Below are 24,702 nucleotides of genomic sequence, written 5' to 3' on the forward strand. Positions count from 1 at the left end.
TAGAATTTCATCTCAGGTTTTAATAGAGGCTCTCATTCACTATATACAGGATTCTCCGCCAAAGGTGGCCTGGTGGGTAGCGACCCGGGCGGCTCAGGGGCCACTAGCGGGGACCGTCTTGGCCGGCTGCACGTCCTCAGTCTCGGAAGACAGCCAGCGGTAGGTGCGGTGACGCCGCAGCACCTCGATGGCCTTGAGTTCCAGGGGCGTGGCCTGAACGCCCAGGTCTTCCAAGCCTGGCAGGTGAGGCAAGGTCCTGTCTGTGGTGTGAATCTGCGGATAGACGAGAGGCACAGAGAGCATTGAGGGCCAGCCTCGCAGACGCTCCAACCCGCGAGCTGGCCTGAGTCCCGATGCTGAGACTTCATTGGCTTCGGTGGATAGTGGGCAGAGACCACCGGAAGCAGAGCACAGAGAAGGGCCTCCGTGCGGAGGGAAAGGCAAGGCCCCACAGGTCAGCTCCAGGTCTATCCCCGAGCACAGAGCAGGGCTCAGGTGAGGGGCAAGGAGCAGTCAGTCTGGGATAGAGCAGAGGGGCTGTCAGATCCACAGGCTCAGCCGAGAAATGGGACCGGCTGGTTCTCGAAGCATGGCTTTCTGCCTCGGTTTTGCTGAATCAAGATCACTCAGCAATAATCCATGAACCTTGATGCTCCAGCTCTCCTTAACCTGGCTGACTAATGCTGACTATGGATCTCAAAACCCAAACCCACATTGTTTGGAGGGAAAGAGGTTAAGCCTGGAGATTCCAAAAACTCCAGCTCATCCACGAGCAAACGAGGAGGCTGGGTGTTCACCCGCAGCAGCGTCAACCCTCTCCAGCCCAGGCATGTCCACCATCCTTCCCCCAAGAGCTGCCCAGTGACCCCCAGACCAAATCCAAAACCCACCAGCCTGCTGCCCCAACACTCCTCAGTGACAAATGTACAAGGTGCAGCCGTCAGACACGCTGGAGCGTCCTGCCCACCAGCTCTCCCGCCCGATCCTTCTTGAACATAGAAAGGACATCTGGAGACTGGTCTTGGATTCTAGACCCAGCCCGTCAGAGCAGGGACCACGGCTGCCTGTTCACATCATTCTCCAAGGACTGTTTCATCTTCTCTTTTAGGTAACATTCAGAGTGAGCTTCCCAGGTGGCTCAGTGATAAAGAATCCACCTGCCAGTGCAGGAGATACAGGAGAAGAGGGTTTGATCCCTGGGCCAGGAAGATTCCCTGGAGGAGGGTGTGGCCACCCACTCCAGTATTCTTCCCTGGAGAGTCCCACGGACGGAGGAGCCTGGCGGGCCACAGTCCATGGGGGCGCACAGTCAGACGTGACTGAGCGACTAAACAACACTCAGAGGACAATATGCCTGCTGCTTGTCGTAAGAGGGAGCAGGTTTTCAAAGGCAGAGGCAGCAGAGTGTATCTATTTTGTTTCCTCTCTAGAAACACTTCTACGCACAGTGGGCAAACGACCAGTGAGGGAGACCAGCATGGAGATAGCAAGACAGGAGCAACCAGCGCACTGCAGGGGATGAGAGGCACCCGGAGCCGGGCCAGAGGATGGAATAACCTACCGCCTGGACTGGAGTGGGTAGAGGGGACACAATCCCCCACTTTTCTAGAAGTGGAAAATTACCAATACTGTGATACACAGCTCCATAATAAAACGTTGAACAAAAAGGTAGGAAGAAGGAGGTGCGAGCTTGCACACTAGAGTGTCGCCCAGCAGTACCAACAGGCCAGTCTGTGCTGTCCAGAACAACAGCCACCAGCCAAAGCAGTGACTTTAATGTATTTACAACTTTACAAAATTCAAATCTTATTTCTGCCGTCACACAAGCCACGTCTCAAGTGCTCCGCAGTCACTGTTGTGGGGGCTGCTTTTCGAGCACACTCAGGGACAGAACACTCCCAGCCCAGCAGGAAGGACGGGGCAGTCCTGTTTACATGGAGAGGGGTCAGGAAAGGAAGGAATCAAGGCGGAATCCTCGATTTGGGGTTTGAGTATCAGAGGACAGTGATACCATCAACTGAGCTGAGAGGGCCTGGGAGAAAAGCAGGTTTGCGGCTCTCCTTTTGGACGAGCCAGGTTTTAGATGATGACTACACAGCTAAACAGATGGGAGGCTTGCTGCTGGGTGGGCGGGGGGCAGTCCGGGTGGGGAATCTGCCGCCATGAGTGCACAAACGGAACGAGGTGAGAGTCTTCCAGAGAAAGAGCCAGGACAGACAAGGGCGGAAGAGAGAGCCCTTGGTCCCCAACACCAGAGACCAGGGACAGAGGGTGAGCCAGGGAGATCGAGGAGGGCAGGAGCAGCAAGAGAACCGGGGAGAAGTGAGGGGAGTCAGGGCTTCAAGAGGAAGGAGGGCCGCCTCTGATTAGCATGGTTCCCCGCGGGTGAGAGGAGGTCAGAGCGCTAACCGCCAGGCCTGGCAGCAGAGACCTCAGGTGACCTGGGATGAGCAGTGTTTAGGGGGACAGTGGAGATAAAAACTGAAAGGAATGGATTAAAGCAGGGAGGAGGTGAGAAGCTAGCAGCCCCAGGTACAGCCCGCTCTTCCAGAAAGTCTGATGTACAAGGACACAGCAGCAGCAGATGGGATGGGCTTTAACACACAGAGCTCGGAAGGCATGTCTGTACGCCGGTGGAGATGATCCAGGGGAGAGAGAAAACCTGAAAACCTCCAAGACAGGGCCTGGAGAGGCTGGGCACGGGTGAGGTTCATGCACATGGGCGGGGCGGCACGGGTGAGGTTCATGCACATGGCGGGGCTGACCTGAGACACAGGGACTGCAGACAAGCCCGTGGAGTTGACCCAGGAGGTCCCTGGAGCAAACTCAACACTCGCTCATCCATCACCCACCCAGCAAGGGCTGGTCACCCTCATACTCACCCGCTCCACTTTATCCCTTGTGGTCCAGGGTTCGAATGGACTAATTTCAAAGAGCCGACCGATCCATCTGGAAGAGGAACGAACAGGGCACATGTGATGAGCATCTCTGCTCCCTGTTCACGACAGGCACGGCAGCTGCCAGGGAGCCGGGAAGTCACTGAGTGCGTTTAAAGAAACCAACGAGCACCAAACCTCCCGGCTCCCAGCCTGGGAGGTCACCTCTCCTTTCAAGCCGCCCGCCCGCCCGCCTGCCTCGCGCTGGCTCTCCTTGGCCCCACCAAAGGGACAATGAATCAGGAAAACCAAGAGAGAGTGCAGCTGCCCCGCCCACAAGACAAACAAAACAGATCCACTGTTGAGTGACGCCTGTCAAATTCAATCAGAGTTCAGCCCCAGATATTCAGATATGCTTCTGTTCAGGGGCGAGGCAGGTGTTGTGCAAGATAGAAAGCGTGAGCCTTAAGGCAGAGGCCCTGAGGATCCAGGAGATCCAAAAGTGAGGAGACGCCTAAGATCTAGGGTTTGAATCAGGAAGCCGAGAGAAATCCCAGACGAGAGGGCCACCTGCCTCCTCGGTGCCATCTCTTCATCCTACTGAAACCTGGGGGATTCCTCATCTGTCACCTGAGCTCCGGTCTCCTGTGTCCTTGGGACAGGAGGCACACGAGGAATTCCTGGGGGCCCCCACATCCCACAGAGGACTGGAGGTGGAGCAAGGAGCATGTGCCCCAGGGGCAACCATGGGGCCATCTCTACTTCAATTTGCTTGTCCTAAGGGGCTTTTATGCAGAGTCATTGAACCCAGGCTTCTGCTGCTTTTTAAAAGCCTGAAAAATATTATTCCAATGGGAGATAAGAAAAAAATGAAAAGGAAGCTGAAGACAGGTCAAAAGTTCTCCAAGAACTCAGCAAGCCTCAGAGTCTGTCCAACCTGCTTCACTGGCAAAAAGGATAGTTTTGGCTTAAAACAAAAAAAAAAAACAAAAAAACAAAACACACTGCTTACAATCCTCCAAGTCTGTGCCCTGGTTCTATGCTAACACATCAATGAATCTTACCAGCACACTGCCTTCTAATTTTCTATTTTTCTGACACCTGTTAGTGTATGGGCTTTTTGAGAGTTTCCTGTAACATCCTGAGCACCTAGAACATTGCCTAAGACACCGTTGGTATTCAAGAAATGTTTGCAGAGTGACTGAGTGATCAAGCAAATGAAGAATTCAGCTGCCATGCTGGTTCATCAATCTCTGGCAAACTGGATGTGAAAGTGTCCCTAACCATAACCTTACTGTGTGGCGTGATCATTCCAAGGTGCTAAACCTACAGAGCGCTTCCCTGGTAGCTCAGGGGTGAAGGACCCGCCTGCCAATGCAGGAGATGTGGGTTTGATCCCTGGGTCAGGAAGATGCCCTGGAGAAGGGTATGGCTACCCGCTACTATATTCTTGCCTGAGAAATCCCATGGACAGAGGAGCCTGGTGGGCCACAGTGCATGAGGTCACAAAGAGACACGACTTAACGACTAAACAACAACAACAAACCTACACGGGAAAGAGTGAGGCAAGAAGCAGGAAAAACAAACAAGCAACTGTAGGAAGCGGCTACATCAACCAAGTTCCTTTCCCCAGCCATGTGATCAGACTGCCTTGATGAAGGAGGGTCCCTTTCCCACTCCTGGGCAAGTGGATAAACAGGGAAACAACTGCTCCTTTATACGATCTGCCAAGCAAGACACTGCCAATGACACCCAGGACTTCTAGTGGGAGAATGTGAAGATCTACAGATTCCATCTTCCACCATGGTGTTTATTCACCCATGAAGCCACACTCCCTTTCTTAAGCTCCTCTGGTTCTTTCCCAGATGGATGTCAAGAAGGTGTCAGGAGCCCCTCCTGGTTAGAGATTCTGAGATTTCACCACAAGGGACACACTCCCTATAACCCCTGGGGAGGGGAGCATCACAAAGGGAACTATCCGGTTAGCTCTTTCCTAGAAGCACAAAAAAGCAGCGCTTTACTTACCGATAGGCAAAGTGTGGCATAGGGTACGGCAGGAAGGGCCTGTGAGCCACAGCAAAGACGTACTGCACGAGGTCGAAGAGCACGTACCGATTGGGCCTATGAACAGAAGGTTCACAGTTCTTCAGATTACCTGCTCCTCACACACTTCTGTTTTTAGTTTAACAAGATAACATCATTCTTGTGAAAATGGGAAACATGTATGTCCTATAGGAAATACAGATCAGCACAAGGAAAAACCATCTGCCTAAGATGAAGCTAATAAACTTAATATATCCTTCTTATTCCCTTATTCATTTTTTGCTTTTATAAATATAAGATTACACAGGTCATCCTATTCCATAATGTCTCTTTCATTTAACATCAAACCCCCATCATTCTGAATTCCATTAACTGTGACTCAGAATGGTCTAAGTGTCTCTGCTCACAGAGAAAGGGACACCGAAGGCTGTGTCCTTCCCAGCTTAGATCGCATGGCTCAGCACTGTAGTCACTCCTCCGTACATGTCCTGAAAAAACCTCACCCCCTGGCTCCTCTCCCATCCTTGCAGAGCAAAACCCTTCTCTGGTTAATCCAAGTATCTGCACCTGAGCCCCCAGCAAGACAGAGTTGCAGAAACATACTCCTGGGCCTCCTCTTACATTTCTGATCTGAGCTTCAAGGAGAAGCTCAGCTCTGCTCTGCGGTCCTACTGGGTGCTCCTGGGGTGGAGGGAGTGCTCTTTCCCTCTTTTCTCAGGGGGTGCCTCCTATCTTCCTCTCCATCCTCAAATTTTCCATATACCTCTCTCTGCCACCCCATTCTGCCTTTTAGTTGATGATCTTGTTGTTTCATCCCTTACTTAATGATGCCTTATGAAGCACAAACGTTTTTAACTTCAATGAAGTCTAATTTATCCACTTGTGTCTTTGGTGGAGTATGCTTCTGATGTCACATCTACAACATCTCTGCCTAACCCCAGGTCCAAATGTTCCTTCCAAAAGTTTTCTAGCTTAACCCTTACAGTTAGGTCTCTGGTCTATTTTGAGTTAATTTTTTCACGTATGGGGTGAAGTCAGAATCTGTGGCATCTTTCTGCATGTGGATAGTACCATTTGTTGAAAAGATGATTACTTTCCCCATCGCAGTGTCATGGCGCCTCTTCAACAATCCACTGTCCATAAACATGGAGTCTGGTTTCTAGACTACCAAGTCTGCTCAACTGACCTACATGTCTATTCTTATGCCAGGGTCACACTGTTTTGATAATTAGCGCTTTCAAGTAAGTTTTGAAATTGGAAAGCTTAAGTGCTCCAAGTTTATTTCTCTTGGTCAAAATTGTTTCCGCTATGGTGGGTCTGTTGTATTTCCGAGTATATTTAGAATAAATTTGTCAATTTCTGCCAAAAAAAAGAAAAAGAACCTGCTTGAAGTTTGGTAACATCAAGTTGAATAGACAGATCAATTTGGGGAAAACTGCCACTTTAACAATATCGACTCTTCCAACCCAAGAATACACAATGCCTTTCCATTTATTTTGGTTTTCCTTCATTTTCCTCCTCAGTGCTATGTGATTTTCAGTATACAAGCCTTGTGTTTCTTTTGTTAAATTTATACATACGTATTTTATTCTTTTGATGGCACTGTAAATAAACTTATTTTATGTAGTTTCAAGTTGTTCATTTCTGGAAAAGGCAACAAATAAGCCTGTGAGTGACATGTCTAGAAATTACTGCTGTTGTAAGTCACAATCCTTTTATTTTAATAGGCTGTACGATCTTAAAGTCAAACTCCAGTCACTTACCCAACAAAGGCAAAAGTTTTCCCTCTGGCATCTGGGTCTTTAATTGCATTAATAATTCCTTTGGTGACATCCACAATCTACAAGAAATTATAACACGTTTCAGTAATTGCTGAGAGAGAGAGCAACAGAGAGATGCGGGAGAGAATTTTAAAAAGGGAGGGAGAAAGGAGAGCAAGCCACATCGATCACACAAAATAATGCCATTAAAATGACATCACTGTCTGCTTTCAGAAAACTCCTAAAAGCCACTTCTCAAGGACTCAAATCAGCTCCATGTGGAAGGGTCACCGAAATCAATGCTTTCTCCAGTGGGAGCATGTTTATCTCCAGGCCATGCCCAGGCCTGTCCCACTGGCTCCAATCTCACCCCGTCATCCTCCTCCTTCTCTTCCTCGTCTGTCACCGCGCTGTCACAAACCATGAGGCTGAACCACATGGAACACCCAAGATTCTACCATTTTGACTTTTAGAATAATCTTATGATATATATTCAGGGCTTCCCTGGTGGCTCAGAGGTTAAAGCGTCTGCCTGCAATGCAGGAGACCTGGGTTCCATCCCTGGGTCGGGAAGATTCTCTGGAGAAGGAAATGGCAACCCACTCCAGCACTCTTGCCCGGAGAATCCCACTGAGGAGGAGCCTGGGGGGCTACAGCCCATGCAGTCGCAGAGTCGGACACGACTGAGTGACTCCACTTTCACTTCACTTATGATAAATAATAATATATAATATACATATAACATAATAATCCATATGATATCAGACCCCACCGTTTTCACTGGGGGTGATTCGGGCCCCCAGGAGTCTCGGGCAAACGCCTGGAGAGTTTTAATCGGCACAGTCTGCGGGGGAGCTACTGCCACCTGGTGGCTGGAGGCCGTTCCACAGCAGCCCCACAACAAAGCGTAATCCCACCCAGAAAGTGCAGTGTTCCAGCTGAGAAACCCTGGTTCATCACCACACGGAATCCACACGATTCTCACCTCTGCTCCCTGACATCCGGTCCCCTCTGCCTGGGCCACTCCACCCCACCCACTGCCTTTGACCAGTTGCGAGTCATCTTCAGGGTCTCTCCTAAGATGTCACTTCCCTGACCTCCAAATTTGTCCTCTGCTGTACCTACATGAAATCCCCTCCCTGTCAGCACTTGTCACACTGCCCGACGACTGCCATGCGGACCTGCCCCTGACTGGGGCCACCGTTGAGGCAGCACGCATCTGTGTCTTCACAGATATGCCCAGAGACACTGTGAATATCCCAGTGATATTCCTCAAGACACTTCTCTTGAGTGAACGAACAAGTGAAAACGCACAGGGTACCTGGACCTCTCAGGTACACTGAGAAACAGTCAGTCAGAGCAATCAGACAGAGACAAAAATGTCAAAACTTACAGAATTAGGATAAAGCCTGAAAACCGATCGTTTGAATCTTGAATTCGGCAAAACCTCCTTTATCCAGGGTACTTACATATACTGGTTGTTTCACAGTCTTCTTGCCCAAGGAAATAAGAGGGACGCCACCAAACCAGCGGATATCTGGCAGAACAAAGGCAACATCTTAGAAGGCCTCACCTGCCTGAAGACCCTCCTCTCTCTGGGTGTCCCGAGCTATTTTGCATAGTAAAAATAAATAAATGCAGCTGACTCTGCAGGAGTCAACGATCTTATTAAGAGGCAGCCGCCTTTATTTGTTCTTCACACAACAAACACAGGAAGTGAAAGGACGGTCAAACACTTAGGGACAGAAGAACAAGGAAAGAGGACCACGGCTTGGCTACTGTCGGCCGCTCTGCACTGCTGGGCCACTCCCAAGGCGCAGCTCTACCTGCGCCCCATTCTAATCAACAGGCCAGCAACACAAGAAGCCCGGAGAAAGACGCAGGTGGAAACAGACACGAAGCGTACGATCAATGCAGCACCACAGATGCACAGAAAATGGAAGTCTTTAACAGATGACGCCAAGACGGTCATTCTCCTATTTGAAGGAAGGAAACCTACTTGCGAAATAATTGAGGAACCTGTCCTCTCTGCCAAAGATGTCAGCCGGCTTTATGATGGTGGCTTCTGGAAACGTCTCTCTCACTTCCTTCTCTCCAACAGCCTAGACAGCCAAACACAACAGAGCTCTGCAGTGAGTGAGCGAAACTTCCATCTTTCCACTACCAGAACGTTCTTCTGCTATCAGAACACCACGGGTCCTTCCAGGTCATGTCTGCCTCCAGGCTAAGGGCACCCTATGATAACACTCAGTTATAGGCACACCGCCCACCGCCCCACCTTATGTGCAGTTTTGCTTCCCACTTTCAGTTACCCACGGTCAACTGTAGCCTAAAAATATTAAATGGAAAATCCCAGAAATACTTGCTAAGTTTTTTAAAGTGCACACTGCTCTGAGTGGTGTGGGGAAATCTCAGGTCCTCCTCCTCGGGCCTGCTGGCACATGAATCTCACATTATCACGAGAAGAAGGGTGAGCACAGTTAGCAGACGGAGCGACAGACAGGGTTGGGTGTTGCATTCACAGCACTTTTATTACAATCTATTATAAGGAAAGCTATGACCAGCCCAGACAGCATATTCAAAAGCAGAGACAATACTTTGCCAACAAAGATCCGTCTAGTCAAGGCTATGGTTTCTCCAGTGGTCATGTATGGATGTGAGAGTTGGACTGTATAAGAAGGCTGAGCGCCGAAGAATTGAAGCTTTTGAATTGTGGTGTTGGAGAAGACTCTTGAGAGTCCCTTGGACTGCAAGGAGATCCAACCAGTCCATCCTAAAGGAGATCAGTCCTGGGTGTTCATTGGAAGGACTGATGCTAACGCTGAAACTCCAATACTTTGGCCACGTCATGCAAAGAGTTGACCCATTGGAAAAGACCCTGATGCTAGGAGGGATCGAGGGCAGGAAGAGAAGGGGATGACAGATGAGATGGCTAGATGGCATCACAGACGCGATGGACATGAGTCTGAGTGAACTCCAGGAGTTGGTGATGGACAGGGAGGCCTGGCGTGCTGCGATTCATGGGGTCACAGAGTCGGACACGACAGCGACTGAACTGAACTGAACTGATTATAACTGCTCTTTTTTATTAGTAGTTACTGTTGTCAGTCTTTCTGTGCCTAATTTATACATGAAACTTGATCACAGGTATGTATGTACAGGGTAAGCAAAGCATATACTAGAGAGTTCTGTACCATCTTTGGTTTCAGGCAGCCACTGAGGGTCTGGGAACGTAATCCCGGCATAAGTGGGGGGATTCATGTACACAGAATTTAAAAAGAAAATGACACACAAAAGAGCCCTGCACCATTTAGCTCTTTCCATATGGGCTTCCTTCCATATTGATTCCAGGGAAACTTATGCAGAAGAAGGAAGGAGAAAAATCAGAAGAGATTTTTTTTCTGGCCTCCATTTTTCCTTCCAATCACAGATTCTCTGGTTTGTGTCAATTATGAGCAACCTGCCAGAGAAAGGAGGGTGGGGTGCAGGAGGCTACAGCAACGGAAGCGGCAGCAGGGCACGCCGGCCCAGAGGAGTGGGCACGGGGCCCTCCTTCCTCACCTCCTCTGCTGCGACACCCTCTCTCGGGATCCCTGTCCCTTTTGAGACAAGGCCCCTTGGTCAGTGTAGCTGTCAGCGCCTCGCTTGGCCTTTCTTCCCACCCGTTCCTGCCAGGGGTGGCAACAGAGCCCAGAGGACTCGGACCTCAGTTTCTTGAGCTTCTCAACTCCAAGAACCTCGTCTCCACCCCACTCCCCCCACTTCTCAACTTGGATGCCGCAGATCAGAGCATCCCCAAGCACCCCTCCTCTGAGCTGCTCTCTGCTGACAAGCTCCTGGGCTGCCAGCCTGCCTGTTCCCTGCTCTTCTGCTCCTGAGATGCAACCCTTCACCTGCCCAGGACCCCAGTCCTCTGTTTCTGCCTTCCTCCATACCAACCCTCACCGACATCTGCTCCAGGCTACAGTCCATGGCCCACCTCTGCCTTCACTCTCCTGACTTTTGGGTTAAACCATTGTATTTAAAAGTTTAATTATTATATTCTGAATTCAAGCAACATAGTGAAAACCAGCTTCTCACAGATAGCTTTGAAATCCTGAGTCAGGTATTCTTAACCAATTCCTATTTCTTCTTTCCAGGAATGTTGATATTGAGGATGTTTTTATAAGATTCCCCAAGTTACTCAGCAACACCTGGAGCATGTGGAATTATTTTCGTCAATGGATTAGAAACTAGACGTGAGCTAAGGCCATGTCTCCCCAGCACCCACTATACCATGGAGCACACGGGAAGGTGCTTAATAAATGATTTGTTCAGTTAAAGATCACAGTGCATCCAACAGCTGGAGCCAGTGTCAAGGAACCCTGAGGGCCTTATCAGCCTGACCCCAAGCAGACCCCTCACGGTAGGAACCAAATGCCGAAGGCAGCTCCAGGCACCAGGGCCCCTCCTGCGTCCCTGCTGATAAAACATCTCTGGTTACAGGCCGACTCCAAACCAGGCTGGTCCATCTCCAGGCACAACTGGGACCACCGTGGGGTTTCTGGGAGTCCAGGAAGGCTAACTACAATGTGCACAGCCATCTTCCCTTGCAGATATTTATCCTGTCACCCCAGCTTTCACATCACTCCTCCAAAGGCATAAGGCATGACTATGCAGGGGTCAGAGAAGGAAAGACAGTCCTTGAGCTCTTCTGGGTGACACAGGTACGACTCTGGTACAGGAATCAGCCTCTACCTTTTGTGTTTAGCCTGTAATTCTGTTACACGCTAAGAAACTTTACACTCTTGAGCGCAGTTAACAGGATGAGCCACCCATCTCTGCAGCCGCTTAGCACAGTTCCCTGCAAACAGAAGACACCCAACCACGCCTCACCCACACGACAATCACACCCTGGACAGGAGAACTAGAAATCCCCTAATTCTGGACACGTCGGTGAGAGACCTTTCTCACTTAACTCACGCGCCTAAGGGGCCAAGAAACCCCAGCTCTGTGAACCTCTTTCCAAATTGACTTGTCCTGTACCTTGTTTCTCAGATACTTAGAAGAGCTCTTAATATCAGCATTCAGATGTGAAATGTGAATAAATTTTTCAACTCCAGCTTCTTTGGACACTTGAGCGATGGCTTGGGGAATCTTGACAAAAACATCCTCAAAATCAAAGTTTCTGGAAGGAAAAAACAGGGGGTGGTTAAGAACACTTGACTTGGGATTGCAAAGCTTTCTATGATAAGCTGGTTTCCGTATGACTGCTGGGATTCATAATAGTTAAGCTTTTAAATAGCAACGATTTAACCAGAAGTCAAAGGTAATAGTTTGTTTTTTTTAATTTTACAGGCCTGCTCACTGTCATTACCATAATGTCAGGCTGACTGTAAGTGATCAAATAGCAGAGGTATTGTCCTCTGCCCTCAAGGCTCCCCAAGGCTGAGGCCCTTTAACAACATCTGGCTGCACTGTTTGGGTGCGGAGGGGGGAAGTGCTGGGAGCTGGACGGGAAATCATTTCTTATTCCTGGGCCTTTGTTCCCCTCAGAAGGAAAAAAGGAAACTAAAAAACAAAATACATCACTCACCAATTTGACACAATAACATAAACTAAGAGCCTGCTCTGTACAAAGGGCTGTGATAGTCATCTCAGGGGCTAATAGGCTGAATAAGGCCCGCAAGTCATCAGAGAATTTAAAAATATGTGACAAGGCAGGCACATCCTAAATACATCCAAGTTAAACTCTCACAAGTGCGGAGAAAGAGCATGAACAAAGAGCTGCAGAACCACAGGATTAAACCCCTTCAGCTACGCGCTTGAAACTGTCACAACATTGTTAATCGGCTATACCTCAATACAAAATAAAAAGTTAAAAAAACCCTCAACCTAACCTGTTGATAAACAACACACACACAGGCTAAAAATCAATTTCAAACAGGCACTCATGCTATCCTTGATTAACAACATGGAGAACAGACTGAGAAGACTGCTCACACAAGAAAAGCCAGTGTGTAGCTTGTTAGTCTGGGGAACAGGAAAGCCCTCCTTCCTATCCCATCCCAGCTGGAAAGATCCAAACATAGCACCCACAGTGGCGAGGCCGGCAAGGTGACGGCACCCACTGCGCTCGCACTATTTATCCTGGATTTTCACGAGCAGCATGTCACAATGTCTGCACACTGGACTTACCACCAACTAAATCCCCAGCTGGGGGGCCGGGGTGTGTGGGAAAAAGGGAGGGGTCAAGTGGGGAGAGTGGCCCCTGGGGGTGAAACGCTGTTCAATCAACACTGATGAACTACCTAAAAATGTCACAGCTACAGTCCCTGGCAGGTTACGTGCCCAGGAAACATCCACTGAGCCCTCAGCCCGTGTGCAAAGAAGAGACAGGAGGCCGAGACTCACTTGGTCTCCCACTCTCGCCCGACCAGGTTGATGACCACATTGCTGTGCTCCACGGCTCTTCGGATTGAGTCCTTGTCTCTCCCGTTCCAGTCCTGTAACACAAATGTTTCTTAAAAGAGCAAAGTGTTTCAGTGGAAGAGTGCAGGCCCAGACAGGATGATGAAAGAGAAGTCGGCTAGTGAACAGCTGAGCCAGGCACCCAGGCCCCGAGTGTTTCTAAACAGAAACTGCAGGCACTGGGACAGCACAGTTCTGCATGGAAAGGACCATGCTATGCACTTGAGGATGCTCAGCATCCCTGGTCCCACCTAATCAACCATATGGACTCCAGTCTCATGACAACCAAAAAGGGCCACACATTTTTTACCGCTCCCTTGCAGGCTCTCCCCACCCCACCCCGCTGCCCTGCCCTCCTGGCAACTATTGGCCTGAAGGACGAACCTGAAGGCTGCAGAGTAACAACACTGAACGCTCAGGAAGAAGTGTTTCAAGTGGCATCTACACAAAGCTAGCCAGGTTGTAAACCACCCTGTTTGTAATCTTCTCTGTCTAGAGAAACACTGTCCAGGAGAAATGTAACATGAGGAACACATGTAATTCTGATTTTTCTATTAGCCTCATTTAAAAGAATGAAAAGAAACAGGAGCAATTCATTTTAATAATTTACCTTATTGGGCCCAACATACTCAAAATACTATTTCAATATGTGATAAATGTGAAAAATTACTAACAATATATTGAATAGTATTGCCTTAAAACCAAGTCTTTCATTTACGGCATACCTCAATCCAGACCAAGTGACATTTTAAGGGCTCAAGAGCTGATGTGGCCAAAGGTTACTGTCCGGCATGGGGTAAGAGCAGGGGCTGGCAAACTATGACCGCAGGCAAATCCAGCCTGCAGCCTAACTTTGTAAATAAAGTTTTATCAGAACACTGCCACTCCCATTTGTTCACACACTGTCTATGGCTGTTTTGGGAGCCTCCTAGGTGGCTCAGTGGTAAAGAACCCTCCTACCAGTGCAGGAGATGCAGGTCAATCCCTGGGTCGGGAAGATCCCCTGGAGAAGAAAATGACAATGCACTCCAGTACCCTTGCCTGGGAAATTCCACAGACAGAGGAGCCTGGCGGGACACAGTCCACGGCATCGCAAAGAGTCAGACATGACTTAGCGACTAAGCACGCACGTGGCTGCTTTCAAACTACAAGGGCAAAGCTGGGTAATCATGACCTGCAAAGTTTAAAATATCTCCTGTCTGGTTCGTTAGGGAAAAAAGTCTGCTAAGCGCTGGACTAGGGTTTACAAGAATGGCCTGTGAATGGAGGACACCCTTGGTCCACTTTGGCAGGAAACTGCTACTTGGTTATACTGTCCCTCTCTCCCGGAAATGACCTTAGCAGTTTACATTAGTCGGCTCCAATGATCAGTAACCCGGGCTCTCACCATAAAGATGATCTGGCCCAGGTCACCCATGGGACGAAGGTGCATGGTGTCATACGGCTCACATCGGTAGGGGACAATCACCTGTGACCCCATGCGACCTAGAAAAGAACGGGTTGAAGCAAGGATCAATGTTAACGTAATACAATTACATTATACAGCAGTGGTTTTATAAACATTTCAGTTCTAGCATGACTGTCTTTGTTCTTCAGTCGCTCAGCTGTATCTGACTCTTTGCAACCCCATGGACTACAGCACACCAGGCTTGCCTGTCCTTCACTATCTCCTGGAGCTTGCTCAAACTCATGTCCATTGAGTCGGTGGTGGCATCCAACCATCTCGTCCTGTCATCCCCTTCTCCTGCCTTCAACCTTTCCCAGCATCAGGGTCTTTTCTAATGAGTCGGCTCTTTGCATCAGTCGGCCAAATTACTGGAGCGTCAGCTTCATCATCCGTCCTTCCAATGAATATTCTAGTATGATACGTGAATCACTTCTATGCTTAATTTAAAAAATATATTTTGCCATTATGCTCAAGATGTCATAGGGCTTCCCAAGTGGCATAGCAGTAAAGAACCCACCTGCCAAAGCAGGAGACACAAGAGAAAGGGTTTGATCCCTGGGTGGGGAAGATCCCCTGGAGAAGGGCAGGGCAACCCACTCCAGTATTCTTGCCTGGGAAATCTCATGGACAGAGGGGCCTGAGGGCTACAATCCATGGGGTTGCAAAGAGTCAGACACCACAGAGCACATAACCGTAACAGAGATATTGTAATTTTTCAGGGTTCCTTATTTCTGTATTAACATCCTGTACAAGAAGTCTGCGCCTTCTCTGAATGTACAGGAGTCCAAAATACATAAATCCAAGATAGGAGGAATTCAAAACACTGTGACAATGAAAAGAAACAGAGCTCACAGCTTCTCGGTAGATAAACATAATAAAGAGCTTTGGAGTTTGTTGAACTTGAGGAACTTGACTTACCAAGGTGGTTGACAAGGTAGCGGCCCAGGAATCCCGTTGCTCCAAACACAGTGGCCACAATCCCACTGACGGAGGAACGCCCACCTTTCCCATGTGGTATGACTGCATGATGAAGCTGGCGCTGGGGTGGGCTGTGAAACACAGAGGCAGCTAGGGCAGGAACAGAAGAGCCTTGAAGAAAACCCAGAACGCACATAAAAGTGACCATGAATACAGACAGCTTCCCTTCCTGGAAATGCAACATTATTTTGTTCTCAGTATTTTCACTTACTTAGGTAACAGTGCAAAGTTAACTTTTGAATTACAAGTTATAACTGAAGTGCCAACTGCAACAAAAAATACAAATGACTGCAACAAAGAATCCACAGGACATAAGGAAACTGTATAAAGATTAGAACACAAACTCCCTGTCCTATAGGCTATAACTTACCTAGAAAGATAAATCACCGTATGAAAAATAATAAGCAATTACAAATTAAGAGGGTATAAACCTCCCCATGAAAGGAGCAGAAAGAATGCAAACTAAAGGCACCATAAATTAGATGACCTTGAGGAAGGATTCCTGAATAAAGCATTCTGAGAAAGGTTTGAGGGATTAATGACAGAAAAGATAGATTTCCACGTGAAACACCTAACACATCTAACAACGCAGGAGTAGAAATGAAGAAGCCCGGTGCAGGGAACAGCAAAAGACGCGCCTGGAGCAGACTGTGAAACTGATGATGAATGAAAGCAGAGTTGGTGATATGGGCTGGAGGCAGAGATGAAAGATGATTTTTTTTTTTAAGAGTGCAATTCAGACTGTACCTTTAGTACAACACTACTGAAAATCATCCAAAGTTGATGAGTAAGCTACTAAGAAAGTAAAGCTGTGTCTGCTTACTAGAGATGACTGCCCAGAAACCAGTTTTTCCCTATCCAAAAATGTGGAATTGGAGAAAGAGCCTAGCTTACCAGACAGGTACTGAAACCACAGACATTAAAAACAAACACTGCAGATCAGACACATAATAGTAACAAAATAATAACATCTAAATAACACCTAAACTTACAGAGGCATCCAGCATCCCTCTTAGGTATTATTTTATTTCACACTATCTTTACTGCCACTTTACAGACCAGAAACCCACAGCTCGAAGAGGTTCTGTGCCTAAACCAAAGAGCCAGCAAAGGAGATTGAAAAAGAGAGAAAACAAAAGAAAATGGTAATTCAGAAGTCAAATGAAGAAAGTGATGGATGGAGAGAATAGTTAACTCTATCAAATGCTGCTGAAAAGGGAAATAAGCAGAGGGCAGATAGCTAGGATCTAGAAGATGTTGGCTGTAAGTGGCCTGAACAAGAACAATTTTTCTGGAGTAGGAATGCAGTGGGGAGGTCCTAAGAGGAGTACTGAAAATTCTTCTTGGGGGATGCGGTGTAATGGGACTAAGAAAAACAGGACTAGAGGAACAAGAAGACAAGGAAGGGTTTGTTTAACATGAGCTATTATAGCATATTCATATGCTAACGGAAAACCCCCAGCAGAGGGAAAATGTCAATGACCCAGGAGAGGGAAGAAGAGGTGAGGGGGGAAGAGACCAAAGGCCAAGGGAGGGAACTGACTGCCCTTCCATCAGACCAGGAGAAGCTCATCCACTGTAAGAGGAGGGAGAGCAGAGAATCACCCCAACTCAGCCCTCAGATTTTTACAGTGGGGAAAAGATGCTTCCCATCTGATTCCTTCGCATTCTCTGTAAAGCTGAGAATAGGACAGAAGCATGTGCTGGAAGTCTTAGGAGACTGGCAACATCAACTAGTCATATGGAGAAAGGGAAAGCAAATTTCCTAGAAAAATACGCTGAAAATTAACTTGAGATTTTTATTCATGAATTTAAAATAAGAACAGTCAATTCATGTGGAGTGTTCCTTAACTCCGCTCTCCACTGCTCGGGGGCAGGTAGGAAACATGTAGAAACCTTGATTTAATCAGCTTCGTTTTTTTTTCTTTTCCTTTTATGACAAAGGGATACAGACTGGGGAGTTGAGAGTGTATGAACGGGAATGATCAGAAATAATGAGTAAGGAAGTTAGGGCACAGGATAAAGACCAGAGCAAACCAAATCAGGAGAATTACCAGAGTCAAGGGAGTAAATGTGTACAAAGCATGTAGCACGTTACCCCGGCACACATGAAGCATTCCGTGAGTAACGGTTACTTTCACTTATTGATACTATTGCTGTGAAAATCCCCAGAAGGTAATGTTACACTCATCTCACAGAGTTGGTTTTTTTTTCCAACAATTACAGACTGAGCACTCTTCAAGAAACTGTGGCTAGCACAGTAAAAAAGACACAGCCCCTGGCTGCACGGAGCTTACATGTTAGGGGGCTGGCATGAACATCAGTAACAAATGGGCAAGTGCCTTGCACACGTATCTACCTTGCACTCTATGCATGCTCATGGCTGCTCAGTAGCTCAGCCTGCCTGACTCTTCACAACCCCTGACTCTTCACCACGGTAGCCTGCCAGGCTCCTCTGTCCATGGGATTCTCCAGGCCGGAATACTGGAGTGGACTGCCATTTTCTCCTCCAGGGAATCTTCCTGACTCAGGGATCGAATCGGGGTCTCCTCTGTCTCCTGCACGGGCAGGCAGGTTCTTTACCACTAGTGCCACCTGGGGTCCTCCACAAATTCAAGTCATTACCCTCTGACTCCAGGCTCTCCATTTTCTTCCATTTACTGGGAACACCATCAGGGAAATAATATTCTTTATTCATTAAACCTACTTTGGCTTCCTACTTAATATCTAAACCAATAGTCTCCAAAAACATTTGCTGGCACACTGCATTGGTGTTTTTGTTTTTTAAGGATCATTTGTAAATTACATGCACCTTCTGTGTAGTTCCAATGTTATACATGTTATGCAATATTTATGAAAGCACTTAGAAAAGTGTCTGGTATATAGTTTGAACTATGTGTTAGGTATTACTATTACAGAAAACATTTTTTTTAAGTCCTAATACTGTATTTTTATATATCATCGGTTCCTCTTAACAAAATCCATTTGGATGACCACTGGTCTATGTTCTGCTTGGCTTTCAAAGGTCTCCATTATTTGATTCCATCTAATGGGGATTCCCAAGTAGCACTAGTGGTAAAGAACCTGCTTATCAACGCAGGAGACGTAAGAGACAAGGATTCGATCCCTGGGTTGGGAAGTTCCCCTGGAGGAGGGCATGGCAACCCACTCCCGAATCTTGCCTGGGAAATCCCATGGACAGAGGAGCCTGGCGGGCCACAGTCCATTGGGTCACAAAGAGTCAGACACAACAGAGTCGACTTGGCGTACTTGCCAAGGAGGTATTCAACCTCCTTTCCTACTGTTTCAGATCTTCAGGAAGTCACTTCACTGCTTCCGAAGAATTCTGCATCCTGCTTCCCTTCTCACCCCCTGTCCTTGCCAGTGCCAGGAAAAAGCCCAGCCCCTCTGTCTCTCCAGATCATAACAGCTCTAAACAAACAAAAATCAGTGGAAGTACTGAAATTCTCCACAAGCCTTCCAATTTTCCCTCCCAGCTTCAGATGACCTAAGTGAAAGTGAAGTCGCTCAGCCGCATCTGACTCTTTGCGACCCCATGAACTGTATAGCCCACCAGGCTCCCCTGTCCATGTGATTCTCCAGGCAAGAATACTGGAGTGGGTTCCCATTTAATCTCTCCCTCTTCTGACTTCCTCTGGTACTTAACAGTTTCTCTGCATTTCACTGTGTTTTACACAGTTCTGTAGTGTTTTGATTACATTACACACTAGACTGAACTCTCCAGAGTTTACTCAAAAGCTTACTTTACCAGAGACAACAAAGCCGAGTGGTAAAGAGTATAAGGTATGGCATCAGTTAGGGAAAAAAATGAATTAAAGGGGAAAAGAAATGTATGTAAATGTCTATGACTGTGGTTAGCCGGTAGCAGGTACTCAATAAATTGCAGTTATTTGATTCACAACCTACATTATGTGACGCCAACGTAACTGTTTAACAAGAGCCAGCAAATGTCTCTGCAAAGAAGTCAGGCTAAGAAACCATTCATTGTAAATGGCGTGCACCAAACACCTGCCCAGTGGTGTGGAGTTGTTCTACCCAAGATGGAAAATAAAAAGGAATCTCCCAAATACTGCTGCTCTCAACTCAGCTAAGCATTAGAACTACCTGTGGAGCTTTTTAAAATGTAAGGTGGAAGAAGCCAGTCTCAAAAGTTCTGACTGAATAGCTCTTCAGTGAGTCCCTATTTCTGTTTAATATTATAAAGCTCTAAGAATGATTCTGACATGCACCTAATTTTGAGAGCAAATGATATTCTGTAATAACCGAAATACACAATGGGAAAATGCAATTTTTGGAGATTGACACAGGGCATGTTGGTGAAGGATAGGAGAGCGAAATAATGATGAAGCTGTACTCCCAATTTCCTTGCCTCTCTAGTCTCTCTTAGTGAGTGGAAGAGCAAATGTGTGCTTTCAACTTGAGGACCACAGAAGATCCAGTCAGAACAGAAGGGACAATAAGCTCTACTTAGACAAATCTTAAGGTATTCCTTTATTCTTCTTCCTTTATTTTGATTTGGAAAAGTACTATTACAAATACTACTTGAATCTACTGAATCTTCTCAGAAACTCCCTGATGTGGTATGATCATTTCCACTGTCATACACAGAATCTGAAGTTTAGACTGATTCAGAGTTTTCACAAAGTCATAAAGTCAATCTTTCCTCCAGTATCCCTTTTTCCCCATTCACTTCAGATTCCTATCCTGCCCCTCAATATTTCTTTAAAAAAAAAAATTTACTGTATATTAGAGTATAGTTGACTAACAATGCTGTGTTAGTTTCAGGTGTACAGCAAAGTGATTCAGTTATACATAAGCTAAGCTAAGCTAAGCTAATTCGCTTCAATCGTGTCCAACTCTGTGCGACCCCATAGACAGCAGCCCACCAAGCTCCCCCGTCCCTGGGATTCTCCAGGCAAGAACACTGGAGTGGGTTGCCATTTCCTTCTCCAATGCGTGAAAGTGAAAAGTGAAAGTGAAGTCGCTCAGTCGTGCCCGACTCTTGGCGACCCCACGGACCGCAGCCTACCAGGCTCCTCCATCCATGGGATTTTCCAGGCAAGAGTACTGGAGTGGGGTGCCATTGCCTTCTCCGCAGTTATACATATACTTACATCTATTCTTTTCAAACTCTTTTCCTATTTAGGCTGTTACATAATGTGGAGCAGAGTTCTCTGCACTATACAATACGTCCTTGTTGGTTGTGCTGTGCTTAGTCGCTCAGTTCTGTCAGACTCTTTGCGACCCCATGGACTGTAGTCCGCCAGGCTACTGTCCACGGGGATTCTCCAGGCAAGAATACTGGAGTGGGTTGCCATGCCTTTCTCCAGGGGATCTTCCCAACCCAGGATCGAACCCAGGTCTCCCACTTCGCAGGCGGATTCTCTGTCATCTGAGCCAATCTGTGTTAAACACAGCAGTGTGTACGTGTTAGTCCCAAACGCGCTAACTATCCCCCGCACCCATCCTTTCCCCTGGTAACCATAAGTTCCTTGTCTATGTCTGAGTCTGTTTCTGTTTTGTAAATAAGTTCATCACTTACATTATTATTTTTTAGATTCTACATATAAACTATATCATAGGGCATGTCTCTTCCTCTGCCCAGTATTTCTTATAACATCAAAGTCAAGGCTTCCCCCGTGGCTCAGTGGTAACGAATCAGCCTGCCAATGCAGGAGACACCGGAAACGCGAGATCGATCTCTGAATCGGAAACATCAGCTGGAGAATGGAATGGCGACCCACTCCAGTATTCTTACCTGGAGAATCCCATGGACAGAGAAGCCTGGTGGACTATAGTTCTTGGGGTCTCAAAAGAGTCGGACACGACTAAGCAACTTAAACAGCAACCTTACAGCCGTTATCTACTCTGAGTCTCTCTCCTCTTTTCTCCTCTTCCCTTAGCGTTGCTCACGTTCTCTCCGCAAAGGCCCTTTCCCAAGGGCACAACTTAATATATGAGCCGGAGAAGGAGAGAGAAAGGAGAAACCGGACAGAGGCAGTTGCGGACCTAGAAAAAACAGGGGGCCCAGGGACTCAGCGCGACCGCTGCAGCACACGGCGCCACTCCCAAAACTTTAGATCTGCATCTCGGATTCCCCATCCGGGGCCGCCGTTCCCGGTGACACTTACGTGACATTGGCAGGACCCGGACAACTCGGGGGTGAACGGCAGCCGCCATCTTCCCCCAGAATCCCCGGCGGCCGGCGCTCCAGCCGACTACGGCTACCAGGCTGGGTCAAAAGGCTTCCTCCCGGCCATCTGCGCAGGCGCCAACTAGGAATGAAAGGGGCGAGTTGGAGGGTGGGGTGGACGGTGGCTCAGAAGAGCGCTTAGGAAACCGCGGGAAGGGGTTGAGGGATGTGAGGGAGACCGGGAGGAAAGGAGGAAAAAGAGAGGAGTCTTGAGATCAGAGTTCCATGTCAGGAGCTGACCGTAAAGATGACGTCGGAGTATCGAGGAACCTGAAGTTCAGAGTAAACCACAGACCGAATCAAGGGCAGCAGCTCAGCTTCCCCAACTCTCAGTTCATCGCTCCCTGAAAGTGTCCGCTGGGGCGGCCCTTGAGCCCTGGAAGCTTTTCCAGGAGAGAGCCGGGACCCCGAGGACTGGAGTGGATGGGGACGCGGAGAGAAAAGGTGAGGGAGAGAAATACACGTGAGGAAGGATGCGTTCGTGGAGTCAGAAGAGCAGGTTACGTCCCCCGGGGCCTTGGCTCTTGCTGTTCCCTTTTCCTGCGGCGTGTCACGAGCTCAAGTCTCTGCGCGTGGATGACCTCGAAGACGGCTTCTCTGACGTGTTGTATCATTCCACCTGTGTTTTAAGTACTATGATTTACCAAAGCCCTTATCTCACCACCCGACATGAATCCAGGGATACTTAACTTGGACTCTGACACAGGAGCGGGCTTCCGGAAGTCTGTGACCCTCCTGAAATGTCCTGTAAAAGTTAGTAGGGCTTCCCCGGTGGCTCAGCGGTAGAGAATCCGCCTGCAATGCAAGAGACCTGTAGGAAACACAGGTTTGATCCCTCGGTTGGAGAAGCTCCCCTGAGGGAGGAAATGGCAACCCACTCCAGTATTCTTGCCTAGAGAATCCCCATGGATAGAGGATCCTGGCGGGCTACAGTCCATGGGGTCGCAAAGTCGGACATGACAGATGGTTCGCACACGCCATCTGCATATTTTTCTAGGAAGAAACTCAAGATGGCTCTCTCTAGAGCAACGAGTGTGTAGTATTTTAATTGTGGATCCTTGGCAGAAAGTAGTATATAGAGCTTGACGAAATTGCAGAAAGAGAAGATGAAGACTTGTGTTTTTAAATTCTTTCTTCGTGGCAGCCTCTCAAGATCCCAGAATAAGAACAGCCATCAGCAACATGTCCTGAGACATCTACCTAGAGCATATCAGAAAACAAGCTCCTTTGGGTTTGGGGGAATCTTTCCAGACTTGGTCATTTCTTCGGTGCTTTGTGTTTTCAGGAAGAAAGGAGGGTGCCTTGCTAGGATGAACAAAAGACATGTAGTGAGTGGAAGTGGCTTGTTACTAGGTTTGCAAGGTTGGTTGGTCCCACTCTGCCTCACCTCCACCACTTAACTGACCTGTGGTCTACCAAGTGAAATGGAAGAGGAAAGTAACTTGAATATATCAAAGATGTTTCCTAATGCTGCACTCTTATATTTCAATGGCCTCATCCTGTGTTCACTCAGCACTTATATTTTTCTAATAGTTGATTTTGGAGTCCGTATGAATAGAAACAGTTTCCTGGTTCTGGTAAATTGACAGATCCCGCTGTCATCAGTCACAGTCCTAACACCTGTGTACTGTTGTCAAATATGTTTCATCTCCAAGTCCAACAGTGCCATGTATGCTCAATACTAGTTTCAAGGTGGCATGATACTGTTGAAAGATCATCAACTTAAAAATCAGATTAGAGCCCAGTTCTAGCCTACCAGGTGTGTGTGGTGAACTGGGTGAGGTTCTACACCTGCCTCCCTGGACGGGAGAAGTGTTTGGGGGAAAATGGATACATGTATATGTATGGCTGAGTCCCTTCACTATTCACCTGAAACTATCACAGGTTAATCGGCTATACCCCAATACAAAATGTTCTTGGTGTTAAGAAAATAAAAAAAGATTCTGCACCTGGTGAACAGGCAAAAGAACACCTGTCCTGTTTCTTCAAAATGTTACTGTGAGTATCAGATGACACGGATGTGAAGGTGTCTTGTCAGCTACAAAGTGTCATACCTGTGTACATGCTTTCCGTTTACATCCCACTCAAGTGTCAGGATCATAGACTATTAGAGCTGGAAGGGATCTTAGTGCCATGGTAAAGAATCTACCTGCCAGTGCAGGAGATACAAGAGACTCAGGTTCCATCCCTGGGTTGGGAAGATCCCCTAGAGGAGAAAAGGGCAATCCACTCCAGTATCCTTGCCTGGAAACTCCCATGGACAGAGGAGCCTGGGGGGCTACAGTCCAAGGGGTCCCAAAAAGTTGGACATAACTGAGCATCTGAACGAACATACAGGATCACAGAATGTCAGAGCTGGAAGGGGTCTTAAGAGATCGACAAACCCAATTTCTTTTAAAGGTAAAGAAACTGAAACATAAGATAAAAGGTCATCAATACATAACTTTGTTGAAGGAAACTTGTAATAAACCAGTAAGTCATTTTTAAAATCATAAAAAATTTTAATCTTTACCCTTTCACCTTGCTCAGAGAGTCGTTAAGCATACCTAAGGTATTATAACATTCCAAAGAGAATGTACGACTAACAAAGTCTCCTCAAGCCTAGAACTTTGCCAACTAAATGCTCTTGGGCCAATTCATCTCAGTACTGTTTCTCAGGTCGAGAGTTGTAGTGCTACTATATCTCTGATCTCAGATTTATTATAACCCAGAGGTGGTCAGTTTAGACAAACTACCTCAGAATGTTTTTTTAATGAAAGAGGCTCATAATTAAGAGTCCAAGCTGGATCCCACAGAATGAAGTAATTCCATGGGCTTTGCGTAAAAAATTTAGTAGACCCTCAATTTTTTGTTTCTCTGCACCCATCTGGATATGATAATACTTAATACTTATTGTTCTTTTTAGTGGAATCCCTTGGCATAAACTATGTGTAC

The 24,702-nt window shown here is 47.4% G+C and overlaps 2 protein-coding genes across 5 annotated transcripts in view; one reads left to right on the plus strand and one right to left on the minus strand.

Moving 5' to 3' along the window:
• Positions 1–22,570, minus strand: NDUFA9 (NADH:ubiquinone oxidoreductase subunit A9). 3 transcript variants are annotated; one of them, XM_069581465.1, is made up of 12 exons: positions 22,009–22,367; positions 21,707–21,850; positions 15,495–15,665; positions 14,517–14,614; positions 13,073–13,164; positions 11,705–11,846; positions 8,679–8,781; positions 8,149–8,216; positions 6,683–6,759; positions 4,902–4,997; positions 2,883–2,949; positions 1–273 (listed from the first exon to the last, which is right to left on the minus strand). In XM_069581465.1, exons 2-12 carry the CDS (start codon positions 21,753–21,755, stop codon positions 94–96), a joined length of 1,143 nt encoding a protein of 380 aa, XP_069437566.1. In that variant the 5' UTR covers positions 21,756–21,850; positions 22,009–22,367; the 3' UTR covers positions 1–93. The 3 variants fall into 3 exon arrangements, with proteins under 3 accessions (XP_069437566.1, XP_069437567.1, XP_069437565.1); XM_069581466.1 differs by having other exon boundaries at positions 15,495–15,644; positions 22,009–22,243; XM_069581464.1 differs by having other exon boundaries at positions 21,707–22,570.
• AKAP3 (A-kinase anchoring protein 3) overlaps positions 21,842–24,702 on the plus strand; it is a 27,865-nt gene continuing 25,004 nt past the window's right edge. The window contains exon 1 of one of the 2 annotated variants that reach the window (XM_069581461.1): positions 21,842–22,212. The gene's annotated coding sequence lies outside the window, so the exon portion shown is untranslated. The remainder of the gene's footprint in view (positions 22,213–24,702) is intronic. The other variant, XM_069581463.1, reaches the window with a different exon arrangement.

This window comes from Ovis canadensis, chromosome 3 (genome assembly GCF_042477335.2).
Source record: "Ovis canadensis isolate MfBH-ARS-UI-01 breed Bighorn chromosome 3, ARS-UI_OviCan_v2, whole genome shotgun sequence".
In the NCBI taxonomy this organism is placed as follows: Eukaryota; Metazoa; Chordata; class Mammalia; order Artiodactyla; family Bovidae; genus Ovis; species Ovis canadensis.

Excerpts from the sequence above, each read along its gene's own strand:
- NDUFA9 (XM_069581464.1), bottom strand. The coding sequence starts at position 21,755 with ATGGCGGCTGCCGTTCACCCCCGAGTTGTCCGGGTCCTGCCAATGTCA. Across the intron at positions 13,165-14,516 it reads TGGGCCAGATCATCTTTATG|GACTGGAACGGGAGAGACAA; the intron begins GTGAGAGCCCGG and ends TTTGTGTTACAG. Across the intron at positions 274-2,882 it reads CAAGGGATAAAGTGGAGCGG|ATTCACACCACAGACAGGAC; the intron begins GTGAGTATGAGG and ends GTCTATCCGCAG.